Below are 22,740 nucleotides of genomic sequence, written 5' to 3'. Positions count from 1 at the left end.
AGTTTTGCTTCTTTGCATTTCCAGCATGCATGAGGTCATTGTTAGATTAACTTTCAGGATGGTTCTCTGTGCTCTCCAGAGTTGAGGTTTTTATCCTTAGACAAGTCTCCAGTGAAATAATCAGTGTCTAGTTCAACCTCTCTGTGAAAGCTGCAAGCACAGTGTGCTCAGCATGTTGAGCTTACATTCACTCTTGGGCCTTTCTGCAGTCTCCTGCTCCGATTATTACACCCTGACAGAAGGCAAGAGAACTGATTTCATCTAGCAGAGTTTATTGTGAGACGGCATCCTTCTTGCTAGTCAAACTGGTTGTTGAGGTGTCCCACCTAGGGGAGAACATGATTAGCCTTGAGTTCTGTTGCTATAAATACAACTGTTTAGCTGCACAAACATGCCTATTCCTGGCAAGCAGATGTCTGGAATATATAGTAAGTTTTTTTTTCAGTATCCATGAGTTTTAACTACAAAACTGTTGTAATGTTTCAACTTCACTACATGTAAATGAGACTCCTGACTCCCTCGATCTAGTTCTTGGTAGGCCACTAAAAATAATGGCAAAATACACAGTGGGGTTAAGAAATACATGGCTCAGGTGATCCCTAATTATAGAAGAAATAATTAATTTTTATGTCTCTAATTTTTGAAATTTGATACAGTATTGATTTGTTTTTCTACTTGGTTCATAGCAAGTTGAAACAAAAATTGATGAATTAGAGACATTTCTCTCCCTTACTGTGGTATTTTTGTGTCCTAGCTGTGAAGTTCAGATGGAGTTTAAAGTGTTGCAGTTTGGAACTAGCAACCACTGGGATGTTGAATACCATTAACTTCCACTCTTTTTTTTTTTTTTTTTTAATTCACAAATGTTTTTAAAATAAGAAAAATGTGAGATGTATAAAATATAGTATGTGAAGATGATGGCAAGAAAACCAAAATACTTACACTAGGGAAGGGAGGATAATTATAGCAAGAAGGCCATAGACTTTGAGTTCTTGGGTACACTTTGAAATGTAGGTTTCTGTTTAATTGTTTTTGTTTGAAGTTACTTAATCTGCTGTGTTTTCTCACTACTGTGTTCAAGTTGCACTAGGATTCAGTAGTGTGCAGAACATATGATGAAAAAAATATTTCTTGCTAGCTGTGTGACTGGGTAATGTTTAAGATGCAGTAATTGAAATAATAAAGATGCTAAGGTATCAACAAATGAAGCATAGGAGGATAAAAGAGAGAAACTGGGTATTCATGCAGCAACTTTTTGTGCCATAATGTATTGCTTTGATGACTTAAATGATGCTGCTTTCCCACAAATTGATGTTTTTTTACATTATTCAGTCAACACTTGGACATGACCTTTCTATAACAAGTGTTTACAATATTGTAAACAAGCACAAAAGTACTTCTGACTGTTGCAGTATAGAGAAATTTTTCAGAATTCAGCACAGTTTAGTGCAATTTTAGCATTTAATGAAATGTGATTACATCTTTGAAAATTTGTTTTCAATAGCCATAAAAATAGTTATGCTTCCTTTTTCTGGATAACAAATCGGGTTTTGAACAAGATCAAAATGGTTGGTTTTTATTAGTGATGAGCAATATAGTTCTAGTGTGAAAAGTGTGTTTGATCTTTGGGAGGGACTGATGAATCCGGCCTTAAGAAGGGCTTGCACATGCTCAACATTCTTAGAAATAATATACTGCTGAATTCTGTTTGATTTCTCTGATTCTACTTAAATAGACGTAAGGAAACGGGAATAAACATTGCATTCAAATGTTTTAAAAATATTCATTACGGTGTGTGTAATTTTAAAGTAGTAGTGCATAGTGGTCTTCATTTTTGTAATAATATGCTAATAAAACTTTTAATATGTTTTAGTATTAACTTTTTATGTCAATACTATCATTTTGTCCCTTGTCTATGTGGCTTTTGTTGTTCAAGATGATTCTGCTTCTGGCGGTAACCCACAAACCATGGGACTGGTAAGAATTAAAACAGGTTTTTTATTATATTATTTTGCCTTTTTCAAGTCTGAGAAATATTGTGTCTTTCACAGATTTGGATAAAGGAATTTCACTTAAGTAACGAGACAGCAAGCTTATTTACTTCTCTTGTTTGTCAATACAATGAGTAACAGCTTCTTTAAACTTGACATACAACTTGTCTTTGTATATAGAGATAGTTTTATTATTTAACTCCTTTTTATATTCATTGGTACTTATTTTGTATTGATATGAAGTTAGATTGCTGCTGGGGGTGGGAATGAGTAGAAAAAGCCAAACCAGTTACAAACACTATTTAAAAATGTGTATTTTTTTTTTTATAGGCATAAAGTAAGGAATAGTACAGAACACTGTAAAGCTGCTGTTTGCTTTGCAGAAGTTTGGCAATTAATTTGCATTAATTATAGTTTGGCCCAAGAAAGATACTGAGACATCTGAATTTGCATGTCTTCTGTTTCACTTCTGTAGTTCAGGAATGAATCTAATGAATTCTTGAAAAATTCACTGTTGGAATCGGATAGTGCTTTTATCGGTGAGTTTATACTTCCCCTTAACCATGTTATGAGTCTACAAACATGTCATTTAATCTAATGTGTCTCTAGAATGATTATTACTGTTCTAAAAGTTGCAGTGGGTGTAGCTATGGTGATTGTTTTCAAGTATTAGAAAATTATGCCTCCAAATTAAAATGCAGATCTTTATGGAATTGTACTGCAATGAATTTGTGTAGGTCACACCTAGAATTAATGATGCTGCTCTCTTGCCACTTCGCATCTTTTCATGAGGAATTATCTTTTCGTGCTCATTGTGCTCTGACTGGGATGTTAGCCTTGTCAATGAGCTTTTTTTGACATCTTCTCAGTTTTGGATAAGGAAAAGCTGGTATTTGTTCAGCATGTGTGTTATGGTGGTAGAATATGTAATGCTCTTCTATTGTTCTGCAGCAAATTAATTTATTGGCAATCACAGCTTACAGTTATGAGCTGTCCATAATGAAATATAAAAGTGTTGGGCAGCCAGCGGTTCTCTTCATTTTTGTTCTTTTGTTTTACAAGCATGTTTGATTTTAAGTATGATTACATGGTTATAAAATAGTGATTCATTCTAAATTACTTCTCTGCTGTTCAAACATTACTTCATTTGACAAAACTTGAAACATCATCCTTGTAACATTGTCACTTCTTAATCATCTGAAGTAGATTGGTTTTCGTTTTCTTAAGATTTTTGTATTAGAGGACTATGTCTCCCATTGTCTTATGTCTCTTCATTCAACCTGTATATGCGTGTATGTAAAAGTGCTGTTTCAGATGTGCTTTGTTTCCACTCACTAGAAATAATAAGGCTAGAACTGACCTCTTTTTTAAAAAAACAACCAGCTCAGGCCTCTAGGCATTGTTTTCCATTAGTAGGCATTACGGTACCTTGAAATTCTCTTCAATCATCTATGGGAAATCATCTTACAAGGTTTTATTCTTTGCTGTAGGGGAGATGCAGTAGATTCCTGCAAGTGCTTTTTAATGAAACTAAGTATGTTTCTATATACCGATGATTGTCATCTCTGGCTTTGGTTAAAAGCAGAATTTTTCATTTGAAATGTATTCAAGCTTATTCTGTTCACATGCAAGTCCTGGAGTACAGGATAGAACCTGGCATCGGGAAGGGCACAGGATGGGGCTTTTGGGCTTGTTCAGTTGTACTTTCTGTAGTCTGCAATCCATTCTTCTTCAGGTTGGGAAATACTATTTATTAGTTACAGCCCAAATGATGAAAGGGTGCTTTAGGAGAGTCCATCAGTCTAGAATCTGGCCAAATACCCTGCCTCTAATGGTCGCCAGAATAGCTGCATGGGGAAGGATACAAGGTGGAGGGCAGACGTGCACCAACACTGCAGAGGACTCTGCCAGCCTCCAGTGACTTGTAGCTCAGAGGCTTCCTGAGCCAAATGCTGTGTGTTTGCACTTAATAAGTCTTGCTAAGGTGGATTTTTAATAGGTTGTCTTTCATGAGTTGAAATCAGCGTTTTTGAATCCCTCTGTTTACTATCAGCAGTATTGTGTAGATAAATTTCCATGCTGTACCTTCTGTGAACTATCTCCTTCCATCGGCTCTGAATCTACCACCTGTGTAACGGGGTGCTGCTTGGTTTCTTCACCGCTTTCACAAGGTTCATGATATTTACAGTCCTGTCTCCAATTTCCTCCTCCTCCCCATCCAACTGATTCTTGCAGCTTAGTGAGGTGATGGAGTTAATTTGCAACACTATTCATACCCCCCCTCCTTTTTTTTTTTCTTTTTTTCCCAGATCATTTATGACTGGTGAAAAGCATGTTCCCCAATACTGAGCTGTAGGCACTAACTAAAACTTTGTTACCCTTTGCATTATTTGGGCTTTATAAATAGCTATGAAAATTCCAAATATGAATGTGGTGACTTCCGTCCCAGAAATGAAAAATAACAACTCTCATTATCTGTGGGCTGCCTTCTCTCTGCTGCTCACATTGTTTGAGGGTCTTTTGTGAAATACTTTTGGTGTATTTTAACAATTTTTTTCATTTCCTGAGAAGAGCTTAACACAACCCTCTGTTCTGTGGTTTGGGTTTTTTTTTGACATCGTTCTAAAATCTAACTCAATTTTGTAATAGATGTCAGCATTACAAATGAATTTGTCTCCCAGGGCTCAGAAACTTGAGGCAATTAGGAATAAAGATGTTTATCAGTTTCTTTTTCCCTTTTTTTGCCTTACTTGAAACCCTAGAATTCATTAGTCTTAATGTAGTGATTTGAAAGCACATCTGCATAGCAATATCTGAATGATAGATGCTTAAAGGGACAGGTAGCATCTTACACTGGTGAAACACTGAAGGTGCAAATAAATTCTTTAGCTTGTACTTTGTTTCTGTTGTGATAAGTTCACATGAGTAAACAACCTTTTTTCTGAGTAATAGCACTGTTTTGAATATAATGAAGTTCAGCTGATCTTGTTGCTAGAATTCTGGTAATTGGATTGTTAGCCATATACCATTTCAAAATTATGCTTTGATTTTTTTTTTTTTTTTACTTGAAACATTAGTGATGAGAGCATAAGTACCTTTGGTGAAACTAGGGGAAGGAAAAGAGGAGAGGGGAATAAAATTTTTATTTCTAGAGAAAAAATAACTGGTAATATGGAAGAATTTTTAAAAAATCTGTCTTTGTTATTCTGAACTTCCTTGATACCAATCAAATTTATTTTTCAAACCTAAGTATTTTAATTTTCAACCAAAATAATTTATTACTTTTAAAATTTCATTTGAAGATCTTTGAAACTTGTGACTGATATAACATATTGCATTAAAATTTATTTTCAAATTGCTAGGAAATGAAAAACCCATTCTTTCCACAGTTGTGGTTTATTTTTAATGTCACAGTGTGTCATTTTGGACGAATGATGCAGAATTGTTCAGTACTCTGTGTGTTTGTGTGTGTGTGTGTATATATTTACACACATTTATCTTCCTTTTTTTTTTTCTTTGTTAACTTAATGTGTCATACTAGACTAAGAGCCTTTCCAAAAGGTGACTTTGTTGTCACAAAGAGTAATTGATGGTAATGGCTTCTGTACTGGTTTTGTTAAGCAGAGTCCTTTCTTTTTCTGGGAGGCTCTGGTCTTGGAGCTACTAGAGGGACTGAACTAGAAACAGAGCCACCAAGCAGTGGCAAAGCCATAAACCAGCCCCCAAGCAGTGGTTACTGGTCCTGGAAAGAAAAAAAAGTACCTGTTTGGAAGAGTTTGTATTTGAAGTAGTTTTCAGAATCAGCAAAGGAAGGGGAAATAGACAAACCGAGTGTGAAGCAGAGACATCACCTTAGGGTTCATTTATATTATAAAAATAGATTAACCTCCCCCCACTGTAATGTGATAGAGTTATGATCAACAGTTTAGTTACTTTTGTATGAAGAGATTCGAACACTTTATTACACGAAAAGGCTGAGATTTGACTAAGGATATGTGATTAAGTCATTGATTATGTTATCATATTCCATGTAACATTATCATTCCATGTAGCATTATATATTCCATGTGACATATTTACATACATAATTTATTACATGATTGTATTTCTTTATGCCTCCAATTTGCCTAGTGTTCTCTCTTTCAAGCAGGGATACTATACTCATTTGAGTACTTGTTTTCTTTAAAGGTCTAGGTATAAATGATACGGTGAGCTAAGGTAGATGGTGGATTTGCAGGATGTGAAACGCCTTATCCTTTACATGGGAGAGATCTCAATATATATCTCAATATTCGTTGCCTTTGCTTGAAGTTCATCCCTTGCTGCTGTTGTACTTTGTCTGCTTCTGGCTTATCACTGGCTTTGTGCAAGATGTCCTAATGAATACATTCCTTTGATTCCTGTGATTAAATCAAGTACAATATATTGGCTCATTTCAAAACATGAACAGGTTTGAACACTGACTAGTATTTTGATTTCTTTGGAAATGATTTCACCTGTTTTTCCAGGTGCTAATGGGGAAACATTTCCTGCCTTGGGAGAAGTTAATTTGTCACCACAGCTTCCACCTTCTGCAAGGGAGAGGAGACGAATAAAGCAGAAAGCTTTGGAGCGTGCTGTATGTATGATAACTGGATTGGCTTGAATATGAAGGTGGACCACAGATCTTAAGTCAGACAGTTCCTGTGGTTCCTTAGTGGCTAGATGATATGAATACTGAGGGTGTACATGTATAGCTATTTGCCCTTTTCAAAAGGATGCTATTTAACTGAAAGATTTGTGTATTTTGGGGTTTTCTGCAGGAGGATGTTCCAGCAGGCCAGGCACCATTGCTGCAGCCTGACAGCTTTTCTTTACACTCGAATTTCAGCCTCGATGTTGATCAGCTGAAAGGCAAGAATGAAGAACGATTGCACAGGCTGACTGAGCTCCAGCAGAAATCTCCTTACTTAGGTATGCTCCGTGTAGTAGACATGATGCAGTGAATACTAATTACAGTAATTAAAGGAATAAATATTAATAGACTGCCTCTATTTGAGCACTGAGTAGCTGGCTCAAACATAGGAACTATTTGTAGAGCTCTGTAGCTGGTGCAAGAGGTTCCCCAGCAAACTTCAACACAGCTTTTTAGAGTAACTTTAGAGGAGGGTAGTAGGAAAAGCTGCTCTAATTCCTGTCTGATCAGCCACTAGTACTTGTCCTGTCTGTACCACTTTTGATATTGCGATGTGTCACTGCTAGCAGTAAGATGTGGATGTTCAGCTGGACGGCTGAAATGTTAGTGGAAGGAAATGAAACTCCTGACTGATTGATGTTGATGGGGTGCCTGTGGGAGATTATTGGCGTTCCCAGGAATCAGATGTCTATGGGCCAACCAGCACAAAGATATGCCAAAAAAATTGCATATGAAGAAGTACTTCAATTTCTAGTTAATTTGGTTTTCTATTGGTTTGTTAACATAAAGGATCATTCAGTATTTGAGGTTGATATTGATACCTCTTTCAGTATACACGCACTTGAATTTATTATGTATGTCTTGTGACCATATAATATATCAAACTGGGAGTTATCCCAGAGCTTCTCCATAGGCTGCCTGATGTAGGTCCAATTTGTGTATGAGGTACCAATTATGACAACCATTAATGGCCTTCAATTTCTCAGATGGATTATGACCCAGTTGATATACTTTGTGCTAATGATTCTTTCATATGAGTCTGAAATCTCCCTTTTTTAGGAGGTGGTTGCTATGCTGTCTGGGCAATTAGAGTATCAGTATCCTTTTTATAACCTTAATGAGAGTACAGATGCTGACAGTTTTTCTGATTCTGTTGCTATGGGTACTCTTACAAGCACTTCATCCTTTTTGTGTTTGTTTTAACCATCTCGCTGTGATTTTTAAGTCACTAAAAAAACCAAACCCATTCATATTTCTTTCTTCTGCTTTACTAATTTTACTCCACTCAAACATTTTTGCCACGTGAACTTCTTTTACTTTGCTGCCCTTGTTCTATCTCACCTCTTTTATAATTTCACCTCATACCATGTGAACTATACTTTTTGTTTGCCTTCTGTTTGTCATGGTCTCCAGAGCTTCAGCCTTTAGATATGTATAATTTTTATATGTACGTGCGTGTGTGTGTGTATATATATATTTATATGTCTGTGTGTAGCTCGTTCTATGGATCATATGGGGACCATCACTCATCCTTAGCATATGTGCCTCTTGGAAATGTAACAAGTGCTCCTTTTGCTCAGCTGTGGTTGTTAGGGCTGCACTGCTGCCTGCTCTCCTTTTCCCTCCTCATACTCAGTGACATTACAAAAAAAAAAAATAGTGAAGCCAAGTGATTTTATTCCTTTTCCCTAGCAGTTTGATCAGATCTTTGTGGCATCCTCTTGCTTTCCTAACAGCTAGGACTGTTATTTCTCCTCCACCCTCAGAGACACTGCTGGGGAAAACAACTCTGTCAAATACATAACTAAGGACCTCTAACTGGTTATCTTCCCTTCAAATGACCGGGAGATGGCAATTTACAGGCTTTGATAAATTTTAAGAGCTGAGCCTGTTGGTACAGTAAGGAGACTCTGTTCATGGCAGTTCACTTTCCTTTGTGGGACTGATGTGAGAAGCCTAAAGCCACCCTAGAATTGTTTTCTTAATTGGAAAACTAGTGCATATTGGTGCCAGGCATCCTCCTCTGTTTTCACCCATGCAAAAAACCCATTGCCATCAGTGCAGACTTGGTGAGTACTTCGGGCGATGAAGTCTCCACAAGTCAGCAGCTACTTTCTCCAGAGGCCAGTGTATGTGTGTTACTAACTGCGTAAACAAGAGCAGGCTCGGATACAGAAGAGAGAATTCTCACAGCTTTGAGCACATTAGATATGTGGCTCAGACCCTGCTTATATGTAAGAGAAGTTGCCTTAAATTGCTTGAGACTTTTTAGGCATTCCTCTGTGTCTTTAAGTAAAGGAATGCTGGAGCCTGCCATGATCTACAGCGGACAGCAGCACTGATTCCTGGTAAGTGCAGGCTGACAGAAGACAAACTCTAATATCCACTCTAGGGTGCTGAAGGAGTTTGTTTTCATCTAGGGGCAGGGTGGGCTGCAGTCAGCGTTTAGTAGAAGTCCAGACACCGCTCAATTTCTAAATCAGTGTTTCATGTGAAGGAGAGACGTCTGCTTACCCCCAGCCTCCAGATACAAACTGTGAATTCTCAAGTGGCAACACCAAAAAAAATTCTGTGATGGAGCCCAATGAAGAACAGCTTTTTTATGGACTATACAAAGTGTTGAAATTCATGATGAAACAAGATTTGTGCTCTAGCTGATTTGTTCTGCTTTCTAAAATCAGCACCAAATGAGTCTGATATAGTGATGTGCACTGTGGTATTATCTCTGACAAAACATTTGTTCTAACTTCTGACTGCTGGAAGATCTAATGGCTTTGTCTTTAAGACAGTAATAGTTAAACTCACGGAAATTGCAACCTTCTGGCCTGAAAGTCCACAGTTTGTCTCTAAACAAATACATTACCTTATTTTTATTGTTTCTAAATATCATCTCTTTAAAAAGTAGCAAAGAGGAAATAATTTTCTTCAGGTATTATTTTTCCTGCCATGTACTGTTGTTAACCCCACCATAACTTATGCATGTAAAAACTGTAGGTTCCAACCCACAGGAGAGTTTGTCTGACCCAGGATTTAGGAGACAAAGAGGTTCACTCAGCCGGCTTTAAACCCTGCACCAAGTAAAGGGGGTGACAAGCCCTAGAGAGAGGGAGGTCTGTTTGCACTTTTAATGTTACCGATGAGTTTTGTTTTAACCAGACTGAGGAGGCTTGGAGGATGATCAGATCACTGTCTGTATGACATGACAGAACTAGTAGATTACTGCCAAGTTCTTTCTGAACAAAAAGTATTTGGCATTTTGTTTTAGAACCTGCATCCTGCCTTAGGCACTGAGAGGAGAACTGAGCCTTCCCTCCCAATGTATGTGGGATTGTGCGGTTTCTGTCGTTCCCTTCACGTCTGCACACCTGCCTGCTGCTTCTGCAGGACTTGAGTTCTCATACCTGTGCTTAGACCATCAACTTCCAAGTTTTAGTGAGAAGCTTTGGTTTAAAATCAAGTTTTTAAAAGTCATCATTTTTTTCCCAGAATAAAAAGCTGTAGTTTGGAAAAATCATCCAAATACTTGAATTACATAACATGAATTGCTTATACAATTTTGTTACATTTTACTGGAATTACTGTTTCTGCAAAAATTGTGTGGTGTTTTTTTTTTTTACAAATCCAGGGTCTTGAAACATTTTTCTGTCCAGCTTAAAAAGCCCCAGTAAACCAGAAACCTCCTCATTTACATGAGTCTGCTTTAAAGAGGAAAACATTGAAATTTTCAGTCATTATAGGTGTGGGGGTTTTGCATTATTTTTTGGTTTATGTATGTAAAAAATTCACTGTTGTGAATCCACGTCCTGGTTTTGGCTGGGATAGAGTTAATTTTCTTTTAGTAGCTGGTACAGTGCCATGGTTTGGATTTAGTGTGAGAATAATGTTGATAACACACTGATGTTTTAGTTGTTGGTAAGTAGCGCTTATCCTAAATTAAGGATTTTTCAGTTTCCCGTGCTCTGCCAGCAAGCAGGTGCTCAAAAAGCTGGGAGGGAGCCTGTCCAGGACAGCTGACCTGCACTAGCCAAAGGGATATTCCATACCCTAGAACGTCACGCTCAGTATATCAACTGGGGGGAGTTGGGGGGGGGAATCACTGCTCAGGCATCGGTCAGTGTGCATTGTGCATCACTTGTCTTGGGTTTTATTTCTTTTTGCTATATCCCTCTTCATTACAATAATATAATAATTCTTATTTATTATTATAGTTTAGTTATTAAGCTGTCCTTATCTCCACCCACGAGTTTTACTTTTCTTTCCTGATTCTCCTCCCCATCCCTCTGAGCGGGGAGGAGTGAGCGAGCAGCTGTGGTGCTTAGTTGCTGGCTCGGCCTAAACCATGACAATCCAAAAAATGAATGGCACAGAGAAATGATATTTATATCCTTTTATATTTATATTTATAATAAAAAATTGTTGTTTGATAATGCCATAAACAGATAGTTTTTAGTATGGATTAGGTATGTCTGATGATTAAATTGAAACAAGTAATAGTAGAGTTCAGAGTGATAACAACAACCCCAAGACTGTTTTAGGTTTTGGGGTTTTTTTTGTATGGGGGGGTTTGTTTTGTAGCTGGCAGATGAGGGTTTACCCAGCATGCTTTTCAGATCGACACTGCACTATGGTTATTAGCTGTGCTGGACTGCGATGTGCAGACTTGCTTGCATTTGCAATGTTTACCGGTGTTAATATAACTCTTCCCGAGTTCTGAGATGGTCTATACGCAGCCATAACACTGTAATTTAATGACCTTATTTTTTATATACAATTTCTGCACATATGCACTGACAGAGGAGGCTTTGGGAAAGCAAGAAGCTTCTACCAGTCTGTCCCGGGCTGCCTGTATCACCCCCTTGTTGAGCTGGCAGGGGGAGGAGCTGTTGGCATCAGACAGCAGAGACTTGGAGTCTGTAGCTGTTGACTGTAGATGGGCCCAGTTCCCCAGAACATCAAAAATGTGTGCTAAGCAGAAACAAATGTGATTTAAAAGCAGTATTTATGCATTTATTGCAGACAGGTAAGCCTGTTCAATGTAACAGTGTTGTGGTAAGATGCGATAAGCGTTTGTCCCCTTTAACACAGGTACGTTGCTCTGCCCCTCTCTCAGGTGATAACATTTCCTTAGGAGGAGGGGCTGACCTTCTGAAGCCTGCCCCAGCCAATGCTGGCAGACGGCCCAGTTCTGCTGACACAGTTGCAACGGAGCCCTGGCTGCGGCCAGGAACGTCAGAGACGCTCCAACGCTTCATGGCTGAAGAGTCGAGCCCGGCGAAGCTTTCACCCGAAAACACGCTACCGCTTGGCTGGCAGGGCCTGTCAACTGCGCACGGCTGAGGGCAGCCCCTGTGCACCTGCCCTGCCTTTCCGCTGCGGAGGGACTGCTCAGCACTACCGCACTTTCCAGGGCTGCTTGTAGGGATAGTTCTCTTCTGTGTACCTAGTGTGGAGCCGTACGGATGATTTAAAATAGCAATAATAAAGTAACAAGCTGCAGTGTAGTGGAGCTGTAGAGCAGGGATGGTTTATGTTACATGACGTGGGAAGTGGAGGAAGAGCTTGGCGGTTTTTGCACTTTTTGTACAAGTTAAGTTTCAGCCTCAGAGCTGGACTTACCACAAAAACTGTGTGTGTGAATTTGATATTAAATCAAAATTAATTTTGAGCTTTGTTTATAGCCAAACTCCAAAACTGTCTGGAAATGGAGTAACTGAACAGCAGAGGTGCATTTTAAGCTTTTAACAAAAGAGTGAATAACTTGGAGAAGGACACGTGCTGTTCATACAGTGCTGAGTGCTGTCCTGCATGAAAACTCAGCAGTTTCATGGAAAAATGACTTACTAGCAATGTGTCTTATGTTTCCTAACCTGTTATGTGCTGGAAATACAGATGTTGTTGCATATATTTAATTTATGGTTCTGATTTCAGAGTTAATAAATTATTTTGTTACTAAAAATGTGAAAGCAGACTTAAATTTTCATATTTATCATTTGCTTCAGCTTCCATTTACTCCCGAACAAACTAGAATGTTAACACTGTCTTTAAAGAAGCAGGAAAAACATGTCAAAAAGTTGCTAAATAAAAGCACAGAGCTTTAGCAAGAAGGACATGTAGGAGGAAACAAGGTTTTAGTTTAGGGAACTGAAACACCAAGGTGAACCAAGTAAGGCTGACTTTCTGTTAGTAATTCCCACCCAGAGGCCAAAGCTTGACAAGCAGGGAGAAACAAATGATGAAACAAAACTGATTTGTAAAAGTCTGTTTTTACTAAAATGTCACCTTCAAGCTTCTGTGTAGCTGCTCGAAGGCCAGGACTGTTCTGTGGCGACAGCAGGCCAGAGGTGCTTGCTGGGAGAGGTACTTGAACATCGTGTTGTGCTCAGCTGCTTCATCGGTTTAGCATGGTCCTTCTCAGAGAGGAAGTGCCAAATCAAGCTCATTCTTACCCTGAGTTTCTGGCTCATCAGCTAAAAGGCTTATGACCTTCCTCAGTTTGGGTACGGCAGCAACAGCCAGTAAGCAAGGCAGGGATGGTGGTGTAATCCAAGCCCTAGGCTAGAGGATGTAGTACAGACCTCATGGCTGCTCGATTCTGAACTTCCCAGAGGCAGGAATGCCAAAATAATTTTAAGCAGCAAAGGTGAAAATGTTTTGTAATACAGTTACTGCCCTAGCACAAAGCCTCTCATGTTGAAGCCCACCTTATACATTTTGTACTTTGGCACCTGCCAGCCTTCCCCTCATTTTTGATGCCTGATGCCTCTTTCCAGTTGCTTCATGAGTTGAGTTGAACTTTGTGATATATTCACTGTACTAACTCCAGGCTAGGTACACACCTGGTGTTCTCTTCCTCCTCACTTAGTGGCCTATGTATTTTAATTTTTCTTTATTCCCTGAACTTTTAAAGTTTTACCCCTGATAGAAGCATAGTGTTACCCTAAAAAGCCAGCCTTGTTTAACCACAAGCATTTTTGTCACTGAGCATCACCACAGGCTGGCATTCATGTCCTCCAGTTGAAGTCTAGGACACAGCACAGCCCCCCCTTCACCTCTGCAGTGACCTGAAACCACTGACCTTGTTTCAGCGTCGCTGCTCAGCAGCACTTTGCACAGTGCACCAGGCCCTGCTGACCTGCTCTCCTCCCCTGGGCATGCAGGGTACTCTTGGTCCTTCACATCTTTCCTTTCCAAACCTTCAGTTTTCTCTGCATACCCAAAGTTCAGTTCTAGGCAGGGCCTTTCTGCCTACCTTCCTCATTTTTTTTTTTTTTTTTATAAAGACAAATCTCATCTGCAAAATAAATGCAGCTGCAATTGCCAGTGCTGAGCTCAAAGCTGAGATGACTAAACCAGCACCCATTTCCTACCCCAATGATCCTTGTAGACGTGAGCGTTTGGAGAGCCTCAAGTTGAACGTGATACCCCGAGCACAGCTGGTGCAGTTCTGGCACTGCAAAAACTAGAGGTACAGAAAGGAGTAACGATGGTACAGGAGTTCAGTTTCCAATGAACCAAGACTAAACAGCTATGAGGCCTTTTCCACATAAAGTGTAAATAAGGTGAGGCATGAGGCAGTCACCCTGTAAAAGAGTCATGACTAAATAGGAGCACACAACAGAACAATGAAGCAGTGAGGTTTAAAACAAACCCAACTCAAACTACCAAATGTTTTAGATAATCTGTTGTACTCACTGTACTGAATGCTGAACCTGAAGCACAGGCATTTAAAAAGGAATTGGGCAGGCACACGGGTAAGATCCATCCACGCCTGTTGAAACAGTGCTCTGGGTAACAGCGTCAGGAACGCCTGGGCCGACAGTGGTACCAAGAACACTGTTTGCTACAGGCATGGGGGAGACTGTGACATCGACAGGGATGGGACACGTTATACTTACTCTAATTGCTACTGATCACTGACAGACAAGACAGACCTCAGGTCTGGCCTAGTACAGTGACTTAAGATTTGAACATTACACAACAAACTGAAAAAACTAATACACCGCCCAAGAAGAAGGGCTGTACAATTACAATTAATTAAAACCACCTCAATTCTCCCCCTTCTGACTTTGGTAAATGCAATCTGGTTTTGGTCCACCCCAATTAACAGGATGAGAGAAGTCCCAGTCACAGGTCATGCCTTTTAATTAATTCCCTCCACTGGCTTTTCCATAACGATTTCATTGTACTGCTTACGCTTATTTCTGGAGCCTGCTGTCAACAGCTACAGGGAGATTCATTCGTCTGCGAGATCAGGCTCCCTCGCCCACTTTCTCAGTCTTCACACTCCTCTCCCCTGCTAGTCGTGAGTTTTGTGAGAACACACCGGAGAACAATCCAATTCCACTTTTACTTACAGAATCAAAGACACTGACAAGGTTTAGCTGGCTGATGTATTCTGAGTCAGCAGTCAGGTGACCTGTAATCCCAGCCCTTCCCTCCCATCCACCCTCACTCCATAGTCTGTTTCGTTTTAGTATTTTAATCCCCAGAAAGCAAAATGCAGTATTTGAGTTTCTATCTGTGCAGCACTGCAGGGTTTAGTTGACTAGTCTACCTACAAGCACTTTTATTCTCCTCTCCCACACCCCCCTGGTTTTTTAAAAAACCTAAACAACTTACCCTTCTTTTTCACCCTTCTCTGCCTAACAGTGAGAAGCCACATCCTAGTCCACCAAAGGGCACCCACCTTTCTGCCCCCAGAGGGCTGGGCTTTGTTCCTCTGGAACAAGAGCATGAGGCAAGGGGAACTGTAAAACAAGTAGCTGTGGATTAGACTGGTTTTGATTGCACTGATGAAAGAGTTCAAAAACTTTATTGACCTATAACCTGATTAGAATATGCCAGATGAGAACCAAATATTGTACAGAAAGTTGTACAGAATTTTTTTTACATAGAAAACTTTACATATCTGTACCATATACATTTTGTCCATCTGAAAAAAATTTCTACATCCATTGTAATACAGAATGCTTGACAATCTTGTCTTTTAACCATCAGAGCACAATTCACAGTATGAATACATTTCCAATAAATTTAACCATCCCCAAACCATGCCAGATTTGTTACTTGAATATATTCAACATTAAATTCTGTACATAAGAGTGAAATCTACATCAAACAAAAAACATCTGACAGCAGACACAACCTAGACTTGTTTGCAGTGATTCAAGTTCCAGTCCTTGAAGGATCATCATCTCAATGGCTCGTTATATTTAAAAGCCCTAAAACAAGTATATTACAGGTAGTTATGTCAGTCATGATATTTCTACCTCTGTTCTTGACAAAAGTCAGCAACACTAACTTCTGGGCTACAACGAAACCAAAAAAACAAAAAAAAAAGAAAAAGGAAAAAGAAAAAAAAAATCACAACCCAAAAAAAAATAAACCCAAACTTCTAGTGCATTTGGTAAACAATGAAGTGTTATGGGTTTTCAGCAAATCAATAATACAGAAATAAAACAATTCAGGAAGAACTGTATAGTGTTAAAGAGTTTATATTACAGACCTGCATCTCTGTACATTTTTCACAGAAGGATGATTACCAATGTCTCAGACAGCCTGAGTGTGCAAAAATCTCAGAATAAGAATATCAGACATAGTTGCTAAATATCTTTTACCATGAACAATAATCTCCATTTTCTTTTCACTATAAACATTTTATCCTTCAAAATACAGCTCTCCTGAGTTGTACTTCTTGCAGAAGCTCAAACCTTTACATATATAGTTCTTTGGGTACATTTTACTTTCACACCCGCCACAAACATCTGCTGCCATACTGCTGTCTAGGACAGTAAAGGATATTGCAGCCCATGCTGACATGAGGACTGTGCTAAAAACTGGCTCTGTGCTCAGCATGAGCCAGGTAAGAGAAACCGACAGAGATAATCCATCAGGAAATAAAGGGACTGGAGTGTTGCAAGCCTTAATTACAGTGGTAAGCATCTGTACCGTTACCCTTGGATACACATTGCCATACAAAGAAACCATTTTTATGGATATCCAGACAGAATGGCTCAGCTACCTGGTCCTTTTATTTAGCTGAGGAGTATAAACTTTTAAACGGAGCAATACTCAGTCACTATCTGCTACTGCTTGCTTATTCCAGACTCTTGTTCTGGTGGTTGGGATATTTGGAAAACCACACCAATCCGCAGGAAAAACCTTCGTAGAACAGCTCGAAGTTCAGGAATAAGGTCAAACTGCATAATTTCACACAAGAGAGGATAGTAGAATGAGGCATGAGCCTTGAACTGAGGAGAAAACAAACAAGAAATTATTCTATTATGCATCAATACACCTCAGAAAGCACGCTGCAAGTGAAGAATTTTAAATACTCTCCCAAGTCAAGGTGAGAAACCCACAAAGTGACAAGCAGAAACCTCTTTATTACTGAAGCCAGCAGTGCTAGAATAAGGCTAAGACAGCTGTGATGTGCTCTGACAGATGCTCACTAGCTACACGCAGCTCCTTGCTAATGCTTATTTTTCAAGAGGAAGAATTTTTCTATTATTAGTTATGTTTTTTGTTGTAGTTGGCCCGTTTCACTTAATATTTCAGCCAAGTTTTGTTAGAAATAAAGGGAGATCTAAATATGGATTTCTTTACTGCAGGATTGATTTGGAGAAAGTCAAGGTGATGTACATGTAGCCCTGGAAGCAGAAACAGGAGTTATTTGTTTGAATAAAATATCAGCCACTAATCCTCTTCCTCAGCAGGCGAGGGATAGTAAAACAACTTAACACACACTTCTCAAGGATTTTAGCATCTTCTAAATTTTCTCAGACACTTCTATCACTAACCGCACCCTCACTCTGTATTACTGCTGTCAGTATATGTGAAGTGCAGTTTCAATGTATCTTCCCTCAAAAAAGTTTCTACAGAGCAGCAGGAGCTTTTAATGTCAAGTATCTAACTGCGTGAAGAACCGGTCTGAAACAACTACTTACCTGTATATGTTGTCTTAAATACTATTCCAAACAATTACTTACCCTTTCGTCACTTATCTTCAAGACTTTAGTCAAAAATAAGAGTAATAGATTAGTCCAGGCTTCCCGATGACTTTCTGATGTAAGAGTGAGGAAATAACTCAGAGCCTCACTGCAGACACTAGAGAGAAAAGACACAATAACTAGTAGCTAACATTTTAATTTGAGCTCTAGTGCAGAAAGGGAGCTTTGGCTTTGCAACTATACCAGTGTAGAACAGCATCGTTTTATGAAAGCTACCCTAAGCTTGATTAGTAATAGAAAGCGGTGACTTTTTTAAACTTAAAACCAAAGTCCTAGGACTTCAGTATCAAATATGCTGACAAAACATGATTGCACTGTTTGTGCATATATTTAAAGTGTATCAAGTGCTCTGTGAGAGGTATTAAAATGCATGTGACAAAATGATATGTAGACTTCAAAAATTAATCTCATGCTGCTGTAACCAGGCAGTTTACAGCTCTGGTCCCTGGTCTATAAACCTTAAAATACTTTCCCTGTGTTACTGCCGTGGTTTTAAGCCCCCTACTATTCCAACATTTGCTTGAACAACTTTCTAAACTAAAAACATTCAGGTGAAACTTAGTATTCACAGTAATGAATAACCAAAAAGCCAAAAGCTTCTGTATGCCCACAGGCTCCCTCAAGCCCAGTGCTCATTTCTGCAGATGAGAATAAACAGCATCAGGTCCCTAAAACATGTGAGGTTACTGAAAGAAAAAAAGCAGGGTTTAGGTGATAGTTGCTTTTCTTTTCAGAGGAACCATAACAATCCCCCACCTACCCATGTGCTACAAAAAAAGGTGAAAAAACCTTTGTTCTCTCCTGCAAAACATGCAATGAGAACAAAAAGCAGAGGCAGCATTACTAGCTGGAGCCACAGCAGTCTCCACACAACATAAAACCTCTTAGTACCAGCTGCAACCACCACCATACTGTGTTAGCTCTAAGAAGTTTACTGCAAACAGAGAAGGTCTATCCTTTTAAATAAAAATAAACATTCTTTAACATCAGAAACAACATCAACAGGTTCAGCTACATGGACCTTACTTGAGCAGTCTTTGCTGGACTTCCTCCCACGCACTGGTTCGGCTTTCATCCATGTACATACGGAACAGAATGCGCAGCCCACAGGCAAGACTGCTAGTCTCCTGTTTCAGAAGATTAGGCTTTGATTTGCCTTTGAAACCTAGAGAAATTCCAAGCATCCATTTAGATTTTTGTTTCATATAACATTTTTCCTTACAATCTCCCACTTCTTCTAAGCATCTTCTGCACACAGAAAGTTAGAAGAACCACCTTATGTAATTAATTTCTCATGACATTCAGTACAACGGAGTACTGCTAAAAATTAACCTATGTATATACACCATAAGCATGTTTGACACCCATTTTTATATAAGCTTCCAAGTAGATGTAAAACCTGGGTGTACGATAAAAGTGCATTCTAACCACCTGAACAATGAACTATTTTGTCTCAATCGTATATTCATAGTGTATACTGTTTTACTGCACTTTTTTTTTTTGATTAAAATGTCCACAATACTATTGTTTCCCAAGCTGTTATTACATAATTAAACTCGGCTTGCTAGTGGAGATCCATACTAGCAAAAAGCATACCCATAAATATCAATACTACCTCACTCAAGCTGAAGTGGTTCTGTGTATGCATGTGTCAACGCACAACACAGCTTGCTGCACATTCGCATTTTGCATCACCGTTAAAAATATTAATATAGCTAACTTTGCTGCAAGTATCAGATTAAATACAAGGCTACAGAGAGTCCATTTTCCATCTGTTTCAGAAAATGACATATATGACATACACTGGTGGGTAAAACAACCCCCTAACAAGTTTTTGGGGTTTTGTGCCTGCAGCTTCCAAGTATGGGACTCACACCTACAGCCAGGGATCAGCTTGGCAGCCGTAAACCAGTGAAACCTTAAATTTTAGGCAATCGAAAAGATACTTGCACCTGCACAGATGAGGTCTCCTCCCCTTAGGGAATCTAGGGTTATGAAGTTACAGCCTGATACTCAATTTTACATTCGGTATCAAAGCACTTTTGACTATTTTTGGATCAATTCAAAGCACTGTAACACATTCACACAAAATATTTCTCCAAGGTGGCTGACTCACCTGCCTTCCAGAGAGCAGTTCTTTGTTCATTGTTTGAATTAAATGCTTTAGCAAATCTGTGAGATTCCAGCAGACAATCGAGAAGTTTGAAAAGCTGCTGTGATGTTAGAAAACGATACATCCCTTGATCTTGTGTATCCACATGGACATCGAAGTCTACGGCATCTCTCTATTAAAAAAGAAAGAAAAAAAAGAAACAAAAGAGATCAAGTAAAAATTCACAATTGTCTTCAGCCAGTTCCAGTGATAACTCAATCCTACCCTGTTTTCATCTGTATTTGTATTTAAACTTAGAACTGTATCAAAAGTTGTATCCACTTCCCAGTTACATAAATCCCTTTGAACAATACAGGTTTTGATCTCCACAGTGTGCTGCCCCAGCACAGCAAATGCAGTTTAATGCAAGATGTAAAAGATCTCAACAGTCTGCTGGAAGTTCTCAAGCATCTCTAAAAACTGTAAATTAGAAGATGCTACAGAGTTTATGAAACTTTGCCCACCAGAGAAAAAGCTCTTAAAGAGAGAGATACCTATCAGTTCTACTTACTTGTGCTGCTGCTAGATTCTCTGCATCCTCTTTTTTGCTAGTTGCTGGGAAGAACACAATATTGTCGATAGTCTGAATGAGTTCCAGTTGCACAACACATTTGATCAAAAGAGCAGCAAATAACTTCTGTTCTGGAAATTCTTTTAAGGAAAGAAAAAGAAAATTGCTCATTAACTAAAGAACTGCAATACTTTTTTCTTTTTTGAGCTATTTTGGGGTTAAGTTGAGGAACAGCTTAAATTCAAGCACATTCATAAACCAAACCTGGAATCCACCCATCTGAACTACTCTTCTAAAAGCAGAACTGATCATCATGTTAACAATTGGCAGGTTTTAAAAAACTGTTTCCTAAGTTTAAAGTCGCCTGCCATACATTTGACACATATTCAATGTTACCTCACTGAAACTAGTGACCTTGCCAGTGCAGTGGCAAGAACCAGAGGCTGAGACTGCCCACAAGCAGAGGAGGCTCAGGATAGCACTGATATCACTGATGCTTGTTTGTACTTGTGGCAAGTACTAATACCACCAGGCATGAGCATTTTAAGCACCAACACCTAACTCTGCACAAGAACCTTAATGGTTTGATATACTCTCTTCAAATCTGTCTAAGTACACTTCGTTATTTCAGCTATTGCTTCTGTTGCATTCTGCACAGAAAGAACTTCTCAGAAAAAAAAAAAATCATTTACATAGCATTATAAGGACAGTAATATTTTTATATTTTGCTTTGGGTAAAAAGCCTGGAAGTTAGCAGCTGAACTCTAGATTTTTAAAGCACAGTTCAAAAATGTGGATCCGCAAGAGTCCAACAGAATTCTGTCATACTACATGTATTTAACCAGTGTTATTTTCTTCACATCGTGTTTCTAAAGTTATAGCTGGGGCTGTAACTAAAGGTATCATATGTCTGCTAAATACTACACTTAACAGATATAAAATGCCAAATCACTACAAAACACGTACTTGCTGTTGGCCTGGTTTTACTCATTTCTTCACCTGCTGTGGACCCTGTGCTGGGCTGATATGGGCGTCCATCTGAAGATCTGGGCTGAATAGAATCATTAATATCTACTGACTTCTGTGAGATTGTATCCTGAAAAGAAAGCAAAAAAACCCCCCAACTAATTAATTTACAGAAAACTTCTGTAAGCTAATTGTCAATAGTGTTGTGCTCTTCATAGCTTAAGACAACTGGTGTTTCAACACTGCACTTTTTCATTCACTTCAGCCATATTTGATATTAGCATTCAAGAAAGATGTACCAAAAAGATGACCTACTAAGAAAGAATTAAAAATATAACAAGCAACAAATACTTAATTACAGAGCAAAGTCAATGAGCAGTGTTTTGCACCGAGGTTTGTGGTATGGCATCCAAGCATTTAGTATCTCGGCCAGCCATTAGTTTGACTTTTACCAGATTAAGTGTATGAGGTTTGCTGCAATGTTCCAATACTGGGAAATGCAGTAACTAGGTTGATCTACAATAAAAACCTCTAATAGCTTCTATGAGAATTTGTATTCCTTTTATAACAGATGCAAATGTGAACACATAGCTCTTAAATGACAAGTCCAAAGAATATGAGGTATCATCAAACTTTAATCTTTACTTGCCTTTACTCTCTTGAATGTTCTGAATTATATGCTCCTACTAACATGTTTGTAGGTGCTACAGGAATTTACCACAGTAAAATGACGGAGGAGGAGAATATATGCATATCAAGAAAATGCTCTAATTTCAAATCCTTTTGCCAGAGAGCTGTTTCACCAGACTTCTGCAATGTGTTATGATTCTCCATGTTGTACTGTGTTATTGATGTTTTTGGTTTATTTTTTAATAAATATCTTCCTTCTTGATCAGTTGAATGTAAAGTATTAAAACCAATGATAATACCTACTGTTTTCATTTCAGAAAGCATTCACTAAAAGAAGGAAATGAATGTAATTAATTAATAACAAAATAGATTATCATTAACTGCAAAGCAGTTATATATAGTGATTACTGTCCCTTTCAATAATGCAGCATTTCTATTGGCATTCGTTCCATAAATGCCACTGGAGACTACATGTTAATTCCCTGCATTGTGCTGTTAGCAAGATTTAAATCTACACACACAGTTCCTACAAAGAACACATCAAGTTCTCATACCAGTAAATAACCAAGGTTTTCATTGTTATTAAGTATAAATACACTTTTAATAGACATTATGTCTACAGATAGTAGAGCTCTTCATTATATTTGAACTATATGAAGAAAAATTAGATGGAGATATCTAAAGCCTGCAAAAATTCTATCCTACCAAAATAAAGGAACCAAAATATAACTCCTTTAACACTATGTATTATACAAGTTTGTTAATTTTGAAGTTGTAAAGTATCTTTTTACACTGAAGACAAAAAA

General features: G+C 38.5%; 2 protein-coding genes across 18 annotated transcripts in view; one reads left to right on the top strand and one right to left on the bottom strand.

Moving 5' to 3' along the window:
- Positions 1 to 12,629, top strand: part of CSPP1 (centrosome and spindle pole associated protein 1) — a 67,615-nt gene extending 54,986 nt beyond the window's left edge. For 9 of the 14 annotated variants that reach the window (XM_074817806.1, XM_074817781.1, XM_074817799.1 and 6 more), the window contains 5 exons: positions 1,937 to 1,977; positions 2,467 to 2,530; positions 6,500 to 6,609; positions 6,794 to 6,944; positions 11,777 to 12,629. In XM_074817806.1, coding sequence (XP_074673907.1) covers positions 1,937 to 1,977; positions 2,467 to 2,530; positions 6,500 to 6,609; positions 6,794 to 6,944; positions 11,777 to 12,003 — 593 coding nt within the window. In that variant the 3' untranslated portion in view covers positions 12,004 to 12,629. The other 5 variants (XM_074817843.1, XM_074817813.1, XM_074817772.1 and 2 more) reach the window with 5 other exon arrangements.
- Positions 12,630 to 15,459: 2,830 nt separating this feature from the next.
- The window catches only part of ARFGEF1 (ARF guanine nucleotide exchange factor 1), a 100,742-nt gene continuing 93,461 nt past the window's right edge, over positions 15,460 to 22,740 (bottom strand). For 3 of the 4 annotated variants that reach the window (XM_074817688.1, XM_074817696.1, XM_074817714.1), the window contains 6 exons: positions 21,305 to 21,434; positions 20,339 to 20,478; positions 19,792 to 19,960; positions 18,702 to 18,840; positions 17,655 to 17,772; positions 15,460 to 16,916 (listed from right to left, as the gene is read on the bottom strand). In XM_074817688.1, coding sequence (XP_074673789.1) covers positions 16,752 to 16,916; positions 17,655 to 17,772; positions 18,702 to 18,840; positions 19,792 to 19,960; positions 20,339 to 20,478; positions 21,305 to 21,434 — 861 coding nt within the window. In that variant the 3' untranslated portion in view covers positions 15,460 to 16,751. Of the gene's footprint in view, positions 16,917 to 17,654; positions 17,773 to 18,701; positions 18,841 to 19,791; positions 19,961 to 20,338; positions 20,479 to 21,304; positions 21,435 to 21,499; positions 22,262 to 22,740 lie in introns of those variants that run through there. The other variant, XM_074817705.1, reaches the window with a different exon arrangement.

This window comes from Strix aluco, chromosome 1 (genome assembly GCF_031877795.1).
Source record: "Strix aluco isolate bStrAlu1 chromosome 1, bStrAlu1.hap1, whole genome shotgun sequence".
NCBI lineage: Eukaryota > Metazoa > Chordata > Aves > Strigiformes > Strigidae > Strix > Strix aluco.
The sequence above is the reverse complement of the archived record's forward strand: the minus strand, read 5'-3'. Positions and strand labels throughout refer to the sequence as shown.